This window comes from Dasypus novemcinctus, unplaced genomic scaffold (assembly GCF_030445035.2).
Source record: "Dasypus novemcinctus isolate mDasNov1 unplaced genomic scaffold, mDasNov1.1.hap2 scaffold_230, whole genome shotgun sequence".
Classification (NCBI taxonomy): Eukaryota; Metazoa; Chordata; class Mammalia; order Cingulata; family Dasypodidae; genus Dasypus; species Dasypus novemcinctus.
Genome location: NW_026688198.1, coordinates 103522 through 115579, shown reverse-complemented (window position 1 = coordinate 115579; position 12058 = coordinate 103522). Strand labels below are relative to the sequence as shown.

The 12058-nt window shown below is 54.6% G+C and overlaps 1 protein-coding gene across 1 annotated transcript; it reads left to right on the top strand.

Moving 5' to 3' along the window:
- The first annotated feature begins 4214 nt into the window (after positions 1-4214).
- On the top strand, positions 4215-9930 carry CCDC8 (coiled-coil domain containing 8). The gene is given in 9 exon segments (XM_058292716.1): positions 4215-4647; positions 8005-8194; positions 8361-8616; positions 8618-8782; positions 8785-9148; positions 9151-9341; positions 9343-9426; positions 9428-9881; positions 9884-9930. Coding segments are annotated over 9 exon segments (2184 nt in total).
- Positions 9931-12058: the final 2128 nt, after the last annotated feature.

Here is a 12058-nt window from a genome sequence, read left to right as displayed (position 1 = left end):
CCAGTTGTGTGGCCAGAGTTTTGACCACAATGTTGTATGTGTTGAGGACCTACTATGTGCTTTCCATTAACCCACTGGTGTAGGCCTCTGTCTTGGAAGCATAGATAATTTATATCTGGTTCATTCTAGATAGGGATTTGATTTCTGGGCATTCAAGATTTAGGATTAATCTGGTGACTTTGCCAAGGTTACAGATGTCACCTGGGAGAGGGGTCTTTGGGGCTTGCCCACCCAACTTGGCCTCCAACTCTACTCTGCCAGAGGCAGGAGGGCAGAAAAAAGAGAAGTTAGGAGCATGGGGGTTGGATTCTAACAAGCCTGAGTGATTCAAAGCTTGACATTTCCTAGCTTTGTGACCTTCCTGGGCCTCAGTTTTTCTCATCTGTAAAATGGGTATAATGAAAAGGTAAGCACAAATTTTTGAAAGTTTGCTCTGGTGCACAAGGGAAGGAGACCCCCCATTCCCTACCCCCTTTTCTCTAAAAATGCTTATAATTGTAAATTCTTTCTTTGCCCCTTTGAGATGTATATAAATCTTTTTAAAAACTAAGTTTCTTGCCACCCTTACAACCCAGAAAAGTCTTTCTCAGGGGCCTGGGAGCCATCTCGTTGGAATGAAATCATCCAGGAAGATAGGACCCCTAGCTACCCGGGAGAGTGGGAGCCTAACTCTAGCACGCACCTGGCTCCAAATTGCAAACCCACTTCCTGCTGTGAAAATACGAGAAATTTATTTTTCCTTTGGACAAAGGCAATGAGAAAACACCAAGGGCCATCCCAATTACCAGGTGACTTTAGGATGAACTATGTGTGACAAATGTCATGTCCTCTTCCTTGAGGACTAATTATCGGTCATCTTAAGGACACTAGAAAGGAGAGGCGGCTGCTTGCCTCTATAAAATGGTGCAATTTCTTTCTGTCTTTGCAGAATCCTTCCCGGATTGCCTGTATGTGCATCACATTCTGGTTTAATGCATCTTCAATAATAAAACTGTTTTCTTTCTCTTCTACCTTGGTGGATACATTTCCCGGGTTGGCAAATTTTGGTTTTAATTATATTTCCCCCTACAAATCACGCTTGCCTCGGAGGGGTTGTAAGGATTAAATGAGAAAATGTAGAGGGCCAGGAACAAAGCAGGTGCTTAATAAAAGTGATTTATTAGGAGTATCATCGGGTTCCTGGCTTGTGCATATATGCAAAGGTGAGAGCAGTCATCAAAAAAGAAAATTGTGACTGATCTGAAGGCAGGGATATGGAAAGATTTCAAGACATGCTCTTTTTTTTTTTTTTTAAAGATTTATTTTTATTTATTTAATTCCCCTCCCCTCCCCCGGTTGTCTGTTTTCTGTGTCTTTTTGCTGCGTCTTGTTTCTTTGTCCGCTTCTGTTGTCGTCAGCGGCACGGGAAGTGTGGGCGGCGCCATTCCTCGGCAGGCTGCTCCCTCCTTCGCGCTGGGCGGCTCTCCTTATGGGCGCACTCCTTGCGCGTAGGGCTCGCGGGGGACACCCCTGTGTAGCAGGGCACTCCTTGCGCGCATCAGCACTGCGCACGGGCCAGCTCCACACGGGTCAAGGAGGCCCGGGGCTTGAACCGCGGACCTCCCATGTGGTAGACGGACGCCCTAACCACTGGGCCAAAGTCCGTTCCCAAGACATGCTCTTAAGTGAGGGAAAAGGGCAAGTTCTGTGGAAATGGATCTAGTGTAATCCCCTCATCTTCATTCCTTCATCCAACAAATATTTATGGAGCATGTCTAGGGACTGTACTAAATGATGGGAATTCAGCAGGGAATAAAACAGACAAACAACCCAGCCCTCTTGGGTTTAAAATTCTAATAGGATGACACGATAAACAAATAAGAAGGTATCAGGAAGTGGTAAATGCCGAGATTAAAGTGAGTCAGAGTGATGTGAAAAATCTCTGTGGGATAAATTCTAATAGTACAACACCCATGTTCACGACGGCATTACTCACGATTGCCGAAAGATGGAGACAATCCAAGGGCCCAACAATTGAGGAATGGATACACAAACTGTGGGATAGACACACAACGGAATATTATTCAGCTGTAAGAAGAAATGAAATCTTGATGCATATGGCAAACTGGATGAACCTTAGGACATTATATTGAGTGAAATAAGCTGGACATAAAAGGACAAATATTGTATGATCTCACTGGTATCAATTAAATATGATGAGCAAACCCATGGAACCAATAGCGAGACTATAGGCCACCGGAAGACAGAATGAGGGTAGAGAATAGGGAGCTGAGGCTTAATCTGTGCAGAATTTGTAATATGGTTGATTGTAAATGTTTGGAAATGGATAGAGGTGATGGTAGTGTATTAGAGTGGTTGTAATTAGCAGTGCTAACGTGGATATGATTGTGATTGAAAGGGAAAGTTTACGGTGGTTGTATTATAAGATGTCCCATTTGGGTGGTATTTGGGCAAAAATATACCTAAAGCAAACTATGGACTATAGTAAATAGTAATATACTAAAATTTTTCCATCGATTGTAAAGAGTTAAAAATTTTTTTTTCAAGAACTATGCTAAGTGAAAGAAGACAAAATACTACATATTATTAGACTTTATGTAGGGCTGGGGAAGGATAGAGGGATTGAGCGGTGAGTGCTAAAGGGTAGGGGATTTTTCTTTTTGCAGTAATGAAAATGCTCTAAAATTGATGGCGGTGATGAATGCACATCTCTATGAGGATACCAAAAGCCACTGAATGTACACTTCCAATGGATTGTATGGTATGTGACTATAAAATTACTTTTAAAAAATTCTAATAGTACAGATATACTGATATAAACTTTTTTTTCTGGAAAAGTATAGAAGATATTTATCTATGTTTACTGTGGGGGGGAGAGTTTGGAGACTGGGGCTGGGGCAGGAAGACTTCTTTTGTTTTGTTTTTCCCCTCCCCTTCCCTGCCCTGCTGTTTCTGCTGTGTCCATTTGCTGTGTGATCTTCTGTATCTATTTCTCTTTGTTTTCTTCCCTTCTCAACTTTCTCCTCTTGGATTCACTGGGATTCGGTCCTGGGGACCTCTGATGTGGAGAGAGGTTACCGGTCAATTGCATCACCTCAGTTCCTGGTCTTTGCTGCACTTCAACTTGACTCTCCCCTTCTCTTGTGTTGTGTCATCATCTTGCTGTGTGACTCACTTGTGCGGGCATCGGCTTGCTGCGTGGGCACTGGCCCACCATGCAGGCATTCACATGGGCTCTCAGCTCGCCGCGTGGGCACCAGCTTGCTGCGTGGGCATGCGTTCTCTTCTTTTTTACCAGGAGGCCCCAGGGATGAACCGGGGTCCTCCCATATGGTAGGTGGAGGCCTTATCACTTGAGCAACATCCCTTTCCTACACTTGTTTTCCCTTTTATACTTTTCCATAACTGTTGCATTTTCTTAGCATGTGGCGCCTCACTTTTTTTTTTTTTTTTTGAGGTACTGGGCAACCTCGTAGGTGGGCAGCCTGGCTCCCAGAGTTGGCTTTTTCGTTTGTTTACTTGTTTTTTGTTTTTAGGAGGCACAGGGACGAACGCGGGGCCTCCCATGTGGGAAGCAGTGCTCAACTGCTTGAGTCACATTCACTTCCTCCCTTTTGCTTTATTATTATTTTTTCAAGGCAGCCAAGTGTAGCCCAGAAGAGGGATTATGGGCATAATTTATTTCCTCCCTCATTCTGAGTTTTCTTTTAAACAGATACAAAAATTGAAGCTTTAATTATCGAGTTCTTCCCTGGGAGACTGGGAAAGGTTCTCACCTGCCAGCCAGCTGAGCAATTTAAACCACCCACAGCCCAAGTGCCAGGGGTTAGCAAGCTCTGGAAGGATGTTGGGCATTTGGGGTTTTCATTTCTAGGATAATGCTCCCCGCCTCCCACCGAAATAAAACAAAAGGAAAGAACAAACACCACCTTTTGCCAACAACAGAAGCCAAACGTCTCCTCTGCGAGTTTACTCCTGGTCGGAAGACATTTCCAGAGCGTCTCACACTTGGATTTCCTTGGCATTCCTCAAATTGTGGCGCCATCGGGAGTTTTAGTTCCCGGCCTCTCCAAAGCGCTTTTCAGGGAGGGTGGCTTTGGGGTCCAGGCCGCAAGCAGGCGGCGGCCCTCCCCGCGGCGCCCCCCGCCCCGCCTGCCCCCTGCAGCTCCTCGCGGCCTCGCCCTCCCCCTGCGCACACGCCGCCGGCAGTTGCCATGGAGACCGCCGGGGAGGGCGACGCTGTGCCGGAGGCGAGCGGCGGGGCCCCGCGGCGCGCGCGCACGCGAGGCGAGAGCACCCCGAGCGGGCCCAGCGCGGGCCAGGGTCCCGCGGGGCCCTTCCCCGGCCCGCCTCCCGCAGCAGCTGTCTTCGCCCCTCGCTTTCCCGCCCTCCGTCCTCTTTCTCTCTTCTCTCGCCCGCCAGCGCTGGTTGACGCAGCGCCCGCGACGGGCCAGGCCCTGCCCTCGGCGTCGCCGCAGCAGAGACGCGCGCGGTCACGGCCCGGGGGCGCGAGGGCGCGGCGGCCCGAAGGAAAACCCCGAGCGGCCACCGTCGTTTCTAGTAGCGATGGTGTTGGGGGGAAAAAAGGAGAATGGGAAAGCTTGGGGGAGGGGCGGGCTCTTCCCTTGGAGTACGTGGACCTCTCCGGTCTGTGAACTTGAAAGGGGAAAAAATGACGTCTTTATTTTCAGGAACCTCCGAGTTAGCACATCTCCTTCCTGTATGAAGGTGAGCAAAGAGCCACGGGAGGCTTGCAAGGATCTGTGACTCTTGTCACCAACTGATGCGTTCTGGTGGCATTTCAGATCCTAGGGAAACCCCTGAAGCACTTCAGCTAAATTAGGGTGCGATTAGACCAGCTGCCAGATCTTAATTTAATGTGATAATATCAAAAAAAACAAAAATAAAAAATAAAACCCAAAACATATTTTACCAGTTGTATTAGCCAAAGGGATGCTGATGCAAAATACCAGAAATTGGTTGGTTTTTATAAAGGGTATTTATTTAGGGTTAGGAACTTACAGATACCAGACCGTAAAGCATAAGTTACTTCCCTCACCGAAGTCTATTTTCACATGTTGGAGCAAGATGGCTGCCGACATCTGCGAGGGTTCAGGCTTCCTGGGTTCCTCCCTTCCAGGGTCTTGCATCTATCTGGGTTCAAGGTTCCTTTCTTCCCAGGGCTTGCTTCTTCCTGGGCTCAGGGTTCCTTGCTTCTGGGGCTGGCTTCTCTTTCCTCTGCGTGCTTACTTCCCCGGGCTCCAGCTTAAGGCTTCAGCATCAAACTCCAACATCAAAAACCCTCATCTCTGTCCTTTGCCAACGCCCTAATGACGTGGCCCAAACAAAGCCCTAATCATAACTTTAATCATGCCCAGACCAGATTACAAACAATCCAATAATTATTTTTGGAATTCATAACCATATCAAACTGCTACACGATTTAACAAATTGTTGTTTTCAAAAATATATATATAGATAGACAGATACCTGTAGAGAAAAATGGATGCTTCAGTGGAAAACTAGGCATTATCTACAGAGAGCACACTCCTAGGATGTCATATCTGATCTTTCAATGTCTTGGAGCTAATTACAACTCTGTAAATTGGAGGCAGTTGATAGGAATGCAATATCTTATCTGTAAAAATGCAAATTCTGAACTGTCCAGTAGAGATTGATTGATTCTCTGCTGCCCTTTCCCTCTCTACCTGCCCCTCCATCTCCACCATGGAAAAAGATAGTTTCGGCTCTATTTGCACATTCATTTCGATATCCTGATATATAAATGTCTGCTTTTGGCTTCTACTTTGAACTCAAATCTGCCTGCTTCCTTTATGAGTTAAATAAAATCAGTTATATGTGTTTAGAGCTGTATGAAAATAATTTTACTTTTAAAAAAATTCTTTCAACAGTTATATTTCCTTATAATTGGTTTCCTTTGTAATCCAGATTTAATTTTGTGCATCGAAACATTTTATTCTGAAATGGAGCCACGGCACAGAACAGTTAAGAACTCCTGGGTTAAGAGGGCCTGGAGCAGGGGGCTGCCTCTCCTATGGAACTGGGGGTGGGATCCTGAGAAGGGGTCTTTTGGGGAACAGACTTGCATGAGGGAAGGGGGGCAGCTACGCAGAGAAACTTTCAGGGTTGGAGGGAACTGCAAGTGCAAAGGTCCTGGGCAGAAGCAACCCTGCTGTGTTGGAAGAACAGTGAGGAGGCTGGTGAGGCTGGAGGGGCTGAGCGAGGGGAGAGGGCCAGAGATGGCAGAGAGGGGTCCCCGGCCAGATCTTGTGGGGCTTTGTGGGCTGTGGCAACGACTTTGGCTTTTATTCTCAGTGATGGGGGATTTTAAAAAGAGAGGAGACATATCTGGCTGACGTTTTTAAAAAACATCCCTCCAGCTGCTGGGTTGGGAATGGATTGCAGGCAGTGAGGAGAAGCAGTCCAGCGAGGAGGCTTTTGCAGCCAACCAGGCAAGAGAGGAAGGTGGTTCTTAAGGGTTCTTAAGGGCCCAGCGCTTTGCTTCATTGAGGTGGAGGAGGAGACCTGCGGGTCCTTGAGAGTTGTTTTCTGTAGAGCCTGCTGGGCTATTGATCCAAGCAGGGAAGATCTGGTTCAAACATCAGGCCCTCCACGTAGCACTGTGCAACTTCAGACCAGCCTGTTTCCCCATCTGTAGGAAGGCGATGGAGGCAGCACCCAGCGCACTGCGTGGCTCTGAGGATGCGTGGTGTCGGGCTCACGCCGCCCGCTGCAGCTTATTATAACTGATGCCTTGTTGTTGCTGAGCCGGCTACCTCGGAAGGATGCAGGAGGCCTCGCGAAATCCTAATTCTTAAGCCAGGGAAATCCAGACCCAGTATGTTTGTGGTGGAGCCTGAACCCCCGATTTAATTGACTTGCTTTCTATTAGTTAGCATTCTGAATGGTAAAAATCCAAGCAACCCAAAAGGGTGTGGAGGGAAAAGTACCTGTCGCTTTCACCACGGGGTCCCCAGTCCCCCTCTCCATAAACCACCAGGGTGTGCAGCGCTCTACACACAAGAAAGAAGGTTTGGGGCTTCACATTCAGGTCCACACCTCCCTGCTGTGTGGGCTTGGGCAAGAGATTTTATATCTTTGAGCCTCAGTCTCCATAGCCATAAAATGGTAATAATCATAGCACGTGTCTTGACAACCTTACAGTGAGGACTGAATGAGCTCAGTAGAAAGCGCTTCGATGGTGCCCGGATACACAGGAAGCGCCTCCTAAAGCCGGCCTGACCTAGCCCCGGCACTCCTTTTCATCGCTGCATGTTTATTTCACCCGTATAATAGACTGCAGGGAGCAGATGTGGCTCAGTGGTTGAGCAAATTCTATCCATCCCTACTGACCAACGCTTAGCTTCATTCATCACTCAAAAAATATGTGTCGAGGGCCTACTGTGTGCCCAAAACCACGCCAGGCCCGGGCGATTTTCTTCTTTGGCTATCACAAACCGCGTTGCCACAAAACCCGGCTGCGGATTTCGCCACCCGCAGGTACAATTATGCTTATGGCGAGGACCGGCTGGTACCGGGAGTCCCCCTGAGCTTAAAATGGTCACACCGTTGAGCATGGCCTTCCGAGGGGCTGCTCGGGCCGCGGGTGCCGGGAGCTCGGGCTGAGGCCCCGCTGCCCTCGGGGAAAGGTGCTGCGGCGCTGACATGGGCCACCGCGTCCTGCTGGGCACCCAGGGCCCCGCCCCTGTGGGGACGGGAGCGAGGCCGCCCGGGAGTGGCCAGCCCCCCTGCCAGTCTTCCCGAGCCGGGGAGCGTAAAGCGAGAAGGGGGAAGTGGGCACTGAGCGCGCGGGCTGGGGAGGCGGGAGGCGCGTGAAGGTCAGGCTGGGGGCGGGGCGGGGGGGGGGCCGGCTGTCGGGGGCGGGAGAGCCTCCTGGGGGGCTGGGCCGCGGCTCCTCGCGCCCCTGCCATATTGAAGAGCCACACGGCCCAGCCCTCTTTTTCTGCGACGTCCTCTCCCAAGTTCCAGCCGCGTCCCGGGAGCCTGGGCCACGGGCCATCGCGGGCAGCCCGTGCGCTCCAGCTGGTGGCCGAGGCACCAGCCGCCCGGCCCGGGATGCGCCTGGCGCCCCAGCGCCGCCGCAGCCAGCTCACGTAAGCGTCGTGGGAATTAAGCTCCGCGCGTCCTCGGAGGCGGCGCGCGACGTGCTCAGGTCTGGCCTTGCTGCGGGCGGAGAAGCTGGGGTGCCGGCCCCATCCTGGGCGCATCTCCCGCTGGTGAAGCGAGACCCGCCCGGGCCAGCACTGTGGGGTCTCCCCCCCGCCCCTGCCCCAGGCCAGGGGCTGCGTGTCGTTTGGGCTCCTTGGCCCTCGCCCCAGATTCCACCCTGGAGATCTTACAAACTCTCGAGAAAAGCCACGCGGGGGCTGGTCCCCCTGGGGCTTGCTGCCGGCGCCGGGCTGCCGGACCCTGTGGGGCGTCCCCGACGTCCGCGCGGCTGTGGACTTGGACGTGCTGGCGGAGGCCCCGAGGCCCGCGCGCACCTTTGGGAAGATCGGCGAGGCGTTCCGCGGGAGGCGGCGGGCCGCGGTGGGCACGCTGCAGATCGGGGGCGACGTGGACTGTTCGCTCATCCCCCCGCGAGGTCCGGCCGGCGGGGGGCGTCTGGAGGGTCATCTCCAAGCCCGCCACCAGGGAGGCCGAATTTCGGGAGCGGCTCACCCAGTCTCTGGAGGAAGAGGGCCGCACCCTGGAGGACGTGGCCCGCATCATCGAGAAGAGCGCCCCGCCCCCGCCCCCGGCCCCCCCCGAAAGCCCAAAGAGCCCCGAGTCTGGCGAGTCCCGCAGATGGCGACGCCGCCCCTCCGGCTGGTCATGGGCACGGACCACAGCAGCAACGCCAGTGACAGCGACGTCAGCGACTTCGAGGTCTCCAAAGAAGCGGGGCGCAGAGGCGCGGCGCGGGGCGGGAAGGCTCGCAGAATGCCCGTCAGCTACTTGGGCAGCAAATTCCTGGGGAGCGACCAGGAGAGCGAGGACGACGAGGACCTGGTGGAAGCCTTCCTCTGGCGTGGGCAGCAGAACGCCAGAGGGCCTCCTGCGCGCAGGCGCGTGCACCTGCCGGGGCCCGGGTTCGAGGTCAACCCCGGGCCCCAGCTCTCCAAGGCCGGAGGGGGCGGGAGTACGCCAGCCAGGTGGCCTGGGGGCGGCAGAAGCGGAGGCTGAAGAGCTGGGCCCCGGGGTCCTTCCCCAGCGTGAGTGAGGCCGTGCAGGCCTCCTCCGGGGAGGAGGGTGCTGGCGCATCAGGGCTGGGCAGAGCTGGGGGGGGGGGCGAAGTGGGAAAAGCAGGGGGGGGGGCAGGTGCCTGAGCCCCTGGCCAGGAGGTGGAGGCCCAAGATCAACTGGGCCTCATTCCGACGTAGCAAGAGGGAGGAGGCACCATCCAGCTCAGGGGACAGAGGTTCCAGCCGACCAGGGGACAGAGGATGCAGACAATCTGAGGGCAGAGGCCATAGCTGACCAGGGGGCAGGGACTGCAGATAATCAGAAGGGAGGGGCCCCCGCTGACCAGGGGCCAGAGGATGCAGACAATCTGAGGGCAGAGGCCATAGCTGACCAGGGGGCAGGGGCTGCAGATAATCTGAGGGCAGAGGCTGCATCTGATGGGGCAAAAGGCCCAGCTGCCCAGAAAGCAGAACCCTCATCTGCCCAGGGGGCCACCGGGGCAACCCCCAGAGCCAGGGCCCCGAAGCAGGTGAAAACAGTAAGGTTCCAGACACCAGGACGCTTTCCGTGGTTTCGCAAGCTCCGGCGAGCCTTCTGGCACACCCCCCGGTTGCCAGTCCTGCCCAAGAGGGTCCCCAGGGCAGGCAAGGCCAGGAGCCTACGGGTGCTGAGGGCTGGGCCAGAGCAGGAGGGGAGCAGGGAGAGCGAGAGGAGCAGCTGTGAGGTGGGGGAGCATGGAGCACCCCCCCTTCCCACCGAGACACTTTCACTTTGCCCCCACCCCTGAAAGTCAGGTGGAGAGGGGGAAGGCAGCATCTCTCGCATTTCCACCTAATGACCCCCCTTTATTTCCCGTTAACAGTTTATCGCTCATTCATTATTATTATTTTTAATCCATACTCCTTATGGCAACCCAAAGGATGTAAAAAACAAAAAACAAAACAAAAAAATCGATGCGGTGGGATTGCGTCAGGCGGGGTTCTAGTTTCTTTAAACGCAGCTCTGGGCGCTCAGCTTTGTAAAGGCAGAGGCGGCGGGAGAAGCCCGCGCCCTTCCCCTGCCTTCTGTCCCCACCTGACGCACTCGCTGCCTTCTTGGCCTTAGAAAGAGGGCTGCAGCTGGGAACGTTTTCAAACTTACTGTCTGGCCTGGGCTCGCCAGCTGGAGCGGCGCCCTCCTTGGCCACGGCCCCTTGGCTCCCCATCCCCGCCTGCTGGCTCCCGCCGGGGTGGAGGGCTGGGGCGCAGGGTGGGTGTGCTTCAATCCCAGCCGTGGCTAAGGGGCTGTGGGACACCAGCGGGCCTAAAGACCACCCGAGGAACGCGTTCAAAAGGCAGATGCTGGGGCCCCTCATCCCAGAGGTGGGATTTGCTAGCCCTGCCTGCGCGGCGCAGGAATCTCTTTCGCTCCCGCCCGGCAGACTTCCCCTAGGGCAGCGTGCTGGCGCCTGGGCACGAGGAAAAGTCACTGCAGTAGGAGCAAGCCCCAAACTGGGGTTGGGGTGTAGTGGGGGGGGAGGGCCTCAGGGGTGCTGATAATCAGGGGGAGTGTGGGTGGGGGCTGGGAAGCAGAGGCCTCGCCTGAATTTCTCTGCCTTGGAACCTCAAGACTTCTGCCCCCCGCCCCCCTCTGTCTTTCTAGAGGGGAGCAGTGACCCCGTGCTGCTTTGCTGGAGGTGCTCGGCGCTGGGACCGGGCTGTTGAGGCCGCCCCTCGCAGCCAGGAGAGAGGGCGCCCCGGTGGGCTTTGGAAAAGGCCTGGGGCGGGGACCCCACGTGGGGCCGGGACGGCGCGCGGGGGGCAGGGCGCGGAGGGGCCGGGGCCGGGCCAGGAGGGGGCGTCAGAGCCCCCTCCCCCCCCCCCCCCGGGGAGGGCGCTCCGGGCGCCAGGCTGGCGGCGAGGGGCGAGTGCGGCCCTCCGCTGCCGCCGCCGCTGAGAACAACAGCCTCCCGGTGCGTTTGGGAGCTGGAGGGTGAAGGCAGAGCGGCCGAGCGGCCCGGAGACGCCGGGAGAGGTGCGCGCGGCCGGCGTGGTGGCCTTTACCCAGTACACCCGCCTGAGGCCAGCCGGCGCGTCCCCGCGCTTCCTTTCTAACGAGGGCCTTGGGGGACGGGGGGCTCCTTGGGAGGAGAGGAGCCTGGGACCGAGGAGGGGATTTAACCCGGACTGCGTGGGTTTCCCGTCGCCCCTTCACTGCCACACTCCCACAAGCCTCACACATGCACACACACTCGCACTCACACAGGCATGCTCCAAACGTGGCACACACTGGCGGGCCCCACACACCTGTATACAGCATGGACACACGCGCGTAAGCTCACACGCACACTCGCAGAGGCTTATGTATTCACACTCCTACACACACAGGGGAAACCCCTGCAGACACTCTGACACTCCCTGTGATGGGCAGGCTATTGTGTCACCTTGGCCAGGTAATCGTGCCCAGTTGTTTGGCCAAGCAAGCACTGGGCTAACTGTAACACAAGGGCATTTATGGACCTTGGTCACCATTGACTTTATTGCAGTGGTAATTCATAGCTAGCTGGTTATAATTACATCAGTCAGGGAGATTGCCATCAGCAATGAGTGGTGCTTAACCCAATCAGTTGAAGCCCTTAAAAGCGGAAGTGATTCCAGCATTGAGTGAGAATTTCCCAGCTCATCTTTGGACAGCCGACATCTGCCAGAACTCGTCAAGAACCTCCGTTTGGACTTTCATCAGAGCTCCTGGCTGCAGCCTGCCTGCGGAACCTGGACTTATGCATCCCCACGGCTGCGTGAGAGACTCTGATAAATCTCTTACTATCGACGGATATCTCTTGTTGATTCCGTTTCCCTAGAAACCCTGACTA